The sequence below is a fragment of the Mesitornis unicolor genome, unplaced genomic scaffold, assembly GCF_000695765.1.
Source record: "Mesitornis unicolor isolate BGI_N332 unplaced genomic scaffold, ASM69576v1 scaffold45763, whole genome shotgun sequence".
In the NCBI taxonomy this organism is placed as follows: Eukaryota; Metazoa; Chordata; class Aves; order Mesitornithiformes; family Mesitornithidae; genus Mesitornis; species Mesitornis unicolor.
In genome coordinates, this window is record NW_010174801.1 from 1 (window position 1) to 3,779 (window position 3,779).

Genomic DNA, 3,779 nt, shown 5'->3' on the forward strand with positions numbered 1-3,779 from the left:
AGAGGGTCAGCGGGAAGGGCCTCACCTCCCCGGGGGCAGGGATAAACCCCGACCTGTTCCAGTGCCTTTCTGCAATAGCAAAACGGCCCCCATTGCTGCGTCCCGCGGGGCGCCCGGGGCATCCTCCCCCTCGCCTATGCATGAATCCATACGTACCTGTACACGTATGGATGCATACACACACAGACGCACACATGTTCCAACTCCCCCCCCCCCCAAAAACCTCAGTTTACAGATGAAAATTATGCATATGGATTTATTCACCCTACTTTGTCCCAAATTGCAGGCAGCAGCCTCCCATGCTGCCCCTGGGGACATATCTGAAAGCCTTTACCTTCCATTCCATTAGGAGCTTTTCTGGTTTTAATATTTGCTTATTGCTTGTTTCTACCTGTGGCACACTGTAACTGTTTTAAACTTAACCTCTGTAGCACTTTTGAAAACCCGTGTACAGCAACTGATTTATCAAATCGGTGCAGGTCGTGGGTTAATGACCTTCAGATGTAGCTGATTTAATATAATAATAGCTGATACTACATGCGATACAGGACTGTGATTGCACTTGCCTGCTGGTCCTGGAATAATGACTTTTATTCCCTTCCTCCTTAGGACGATGGCTTCTATCTTCGAACGCACGTTCATCGCCATCAAGCCTGACGGAGTCCAGCGCGGACTGGTGGGAGAAATCATCAAGCGGTTTGAACAGAAAGGATTTAAACTGGTGGCCATGAAATTAATACATGTAAGCTTTGCTTAATGTGTATGTCTCCTTTTTCATACAAACTGCAGCCTTAAAATAGAGCAGCATGCTATAATGATAAATGTAGTCTCCAGAACAATTAAACCTGAAATTTTGAAAAGTGTTTGAACATTCTGGAAAAGTTCCAGTTCTCAGCTTTGGCTAAATGCTTCAGACATGCTAAGCACGCTAATTTTAGTAACTTGATGTCCTTAGTCTGAAGACAATATTCTTTTAGGTGTATCTGATACCTAATAAATATCTCTGAATTTCTTCAACAAATACCAGGTCTCATAAGCCGTCTATATTGGCAAAAGATACTTTTCTAAGTTCAGCTGTGATTAAAGCAAAGAGTTCAAATTCACATCGACCAAAAGTACTTCTAGGAAGACACTAGAAATGCTGAATTTTCAAGTGCGTGCAAGTTTCAGGATTAATGGTGCTCTGTGGTTAATCTATGTGATTTCAGTATGCTCTTAAGTTCTTACTGTAAGCTTTTTTTGTTTGCTTGTTGGTTTTTTCATGCAGGCTTCTGAAGACCTTCTGAGAGAACACTACATTGACCTAAAAGACCGGCCGTTCTACGATGGTCTGGTGCAGTATATGCACTCTGGACCTGTTGTAGCTATGGTGAGTTCTTAAAAATGAAGCTCAGCTAAGAAAAACCTACTGTTAAATTGTCTTAGCTGCAATAAGATTGTGTTACCTATTGAATTCTAGTTTACTTCTTTTAGAAGGACTTAAAAACCTAGATTCAAATACTGTAGTTAGGAAGATATGCTGTTAACTCCTTTTTCTATAATATTTTTTCATAATCTTTGAGTCAGTATGTTGAAGAAGAGAGCAGGGGTAAAGGAGGAACTGAAGCTGGGACCTTGAGAAACAGTAAACCTGAAAAAAACCCCACTATGAAATGCCATGTATTAAGCAAGCTGAAAAATGATGGTGGAATATTTTTACTGTACTCCTAAGCTATAGTAACCTTGAAAATCTTTTTCAGTCTAACTTTATTAGAAGAGATTTTATCTTTTTTTCCTTGATAATGTATTTGTAAAATAGTTGAGCTGGAGGTCTAGATCTTCAATAAGCAGACAGCTTTGGAAGGCCATTTACCGTATCGACACTTAAATTGTTCTCATCCTTGGTGAGAAGAGGTATTGTGCAGGAGGGGAGAATGTAGCAGACTCTTCAAGAATCTGACAGCAAAAATGGAGTTAAAATATGTCTTGCTATTACAAATATTCGGATGGTGATTTGTGCCATGATGGACAGCATTGTGTAATTCTGGAAGGTATGATTAACTCTTGCTTTGTCTGCTGCTAAGATTTAATAATATCAATGGATTTCATTTTTTTTAAGGTGTGGGAAGGTCTTAATGTGATTAAGACTGGAAGAGTGATGCTGGGAGAAACTAATCCATTCGATTCGAAGCCTGGCACTATTCGTGGTGACCTCTGCGTTCAAGTTGGAAGGTATATTTTGAACCTATTGATACCATCTAAAGACACTAACTGTCCAGTGGTATGTCATGATGTGTGTCATGATGTACGTAGGAACTGTGCTCCATCTTTATCTTATGCATGGAGCTGCCATTCCCTGTGCCCATGTTATGTTATGATCTAGATGGAAGTCAAGTTGTGGTCTTCCCCACTGACAAAAATGATGAGCAAAGCTGGGACTGCATACTCTCTGCTTGTTATTAACTTACAGTCACTTAAAACCTTTCCATAGCGGAAACCACTTCAAAAAAAAGAAGCTTACTTTGCTTTGACTTTGAGGTTTACATTACCTTTCTATCCACCTCTTCTTTCCCTAGGAACATCATTCATGGAAGTGATTCTGTAGAAAGTGCTGAGACCGAGATCAATTTATGGTTCACTCCTGAAGAACTGGTGGATTACAGGAGCTGTGCTCATGAGTGGATCTATGATTAAAATTGAGCCTATACCTTTTGATATCCTTCCTGTCTGTACACAGCTGCTAGCCTCTAGCTGTTTCAAAGCCCCTCATATGAACTGGTAGAAACCTCTCTTAGAAATCTCCGAGACTGCTCTGTTGTGAATATTAAATATAGTCAGGGTTTGCTGCTGCTTTGGTTAAAAAGCTGTCAGGCTGCAGATGGAATTGTACTTTTAAAAAGCTGCTTCTGGGGGTGAGAGATACAAGATTAAAATACAGAGAAGTAAAACATCCATTGCTAGTGACATAGAATGCACATATTTTCCTGAAACACTCTGTAGTCAAGGAGTATATTTTGGTAAATAGAAAAAAATGGTAAAAATTTATTTGGCAAATAAATAGGCAAATGGCTCAGAGTCAAAGGTTAACTTTAAAATGTTAGGGGACAACTAGTGGTATATAAATGTATTGATTGTGTGCCCAAATGTTGAGGATTGAATTTGATATCGAGCAAATGCCCGTGCCCAAAACAGCTGCAAAAAAAAGCTTATTTATCTCTCTAAAATGCGCTGTGCCTATACAAAGTACAGCTTTGATTAAAATGTGAACTTTTCTCTAGATTGACACTGCTTCAACTTGCTTTTATCATCCCCACACTGGATTTGTTTAGCATTTTAAGGAAGGATTAACAGGCCAGGCTTTCTGAAATGCCCTTTTATGTGAAAAGACGATTAATGTGAGGATGGATGAGGCCGATCTACCTTCAGCCTCTTCACTGTACCCATCGTCTGACTTTGCACAGAGCAACAACCAAGTGATGATGGCTCATAATTTAGCTATGTTCATTAATAGTTGGAACTACAAAGCAAGCTGCTCTTGGATAAGGTACTTCAGAAATTATTTTAGCATTATTTTTAAAATTTATTTAATGATGTAAAGAGATACAGTCACAATAATGCTAAATGTATTTCAGTAGAGGTGTCTGCTTCTGTCAGAGAAAACTATCAGCCTCTTGCGGAGATTTTAACACAAATATTCACTAGCTGTACTGGAGGAGGAACAAGAAGTGTGCTGGGGTCAATATTATGGATTTATTCACCTGCAACATTGTATGCATTAAAAGCAGGAATTTCATTAAACT

General features: G+C 39.3%; 1 protein-coding gene across 2 annotated transcripts; it reads left to right on the plus strand.

Annotated features, from left to right (window-relative positions):
- The first annotated feature begins 613 nt into the window (after window positions 1–613).
- Window positions 614–2,673, plus strand: LOC104533655 (nucleoside diphosphate kinase-like). Of its 2 annotated transcripts, XM_010181162.1 has the most exons (4): window positions 614–742; window positions 1,268–1,369; window positions 2,099–2,211; window positions 2,556–2,673. In XM_010181162.1, the coding sequence occupies exons 1-4, from the start codon at window positions 614–616 to the stop codon at window positions 2,671–2,673; spliced, it is 462 nt and encodes a 153-aa protein (XP_010179464.1). The 2 variants fall into 2 exon arrangements, with proteins under 2 accessions (XP_010179464.1, XP_010179465.1); XM_010181163.1 differs by lacking the exon at window positions 2,099–2,211 and having other exon boundaries at window positions 2,556–2,576.
- The last annotated feature ends 1,106 nt before the right edge of the window (window positions 2,674–3,779 follow it).

Bases quoted from the DNA above. Each gene is read 5' to 3' on its own strand.
- LOC104533655 (XM_010181162.1), top strand. From the start codon at position 614: ATGGCTTCTATCTTCGAACGCACGTTCATCGCCATCAAGCCTGACGGA. The intron at 1,370-2,098 runs GTGAGTTCTTAA...ATTTTTTTTAAG, and splicing joins CTGGACCTGTTGTAGCTATG to GTGTGGGAAGGTCTTAATGT. The intron at 2,212-2,555 runs GTATATTTTGAA...TTCTTTCCCTAG, and splicing joins CTCTGCGTTCAAGTTGGAAG to GAACATCATTCATGGAAGTG.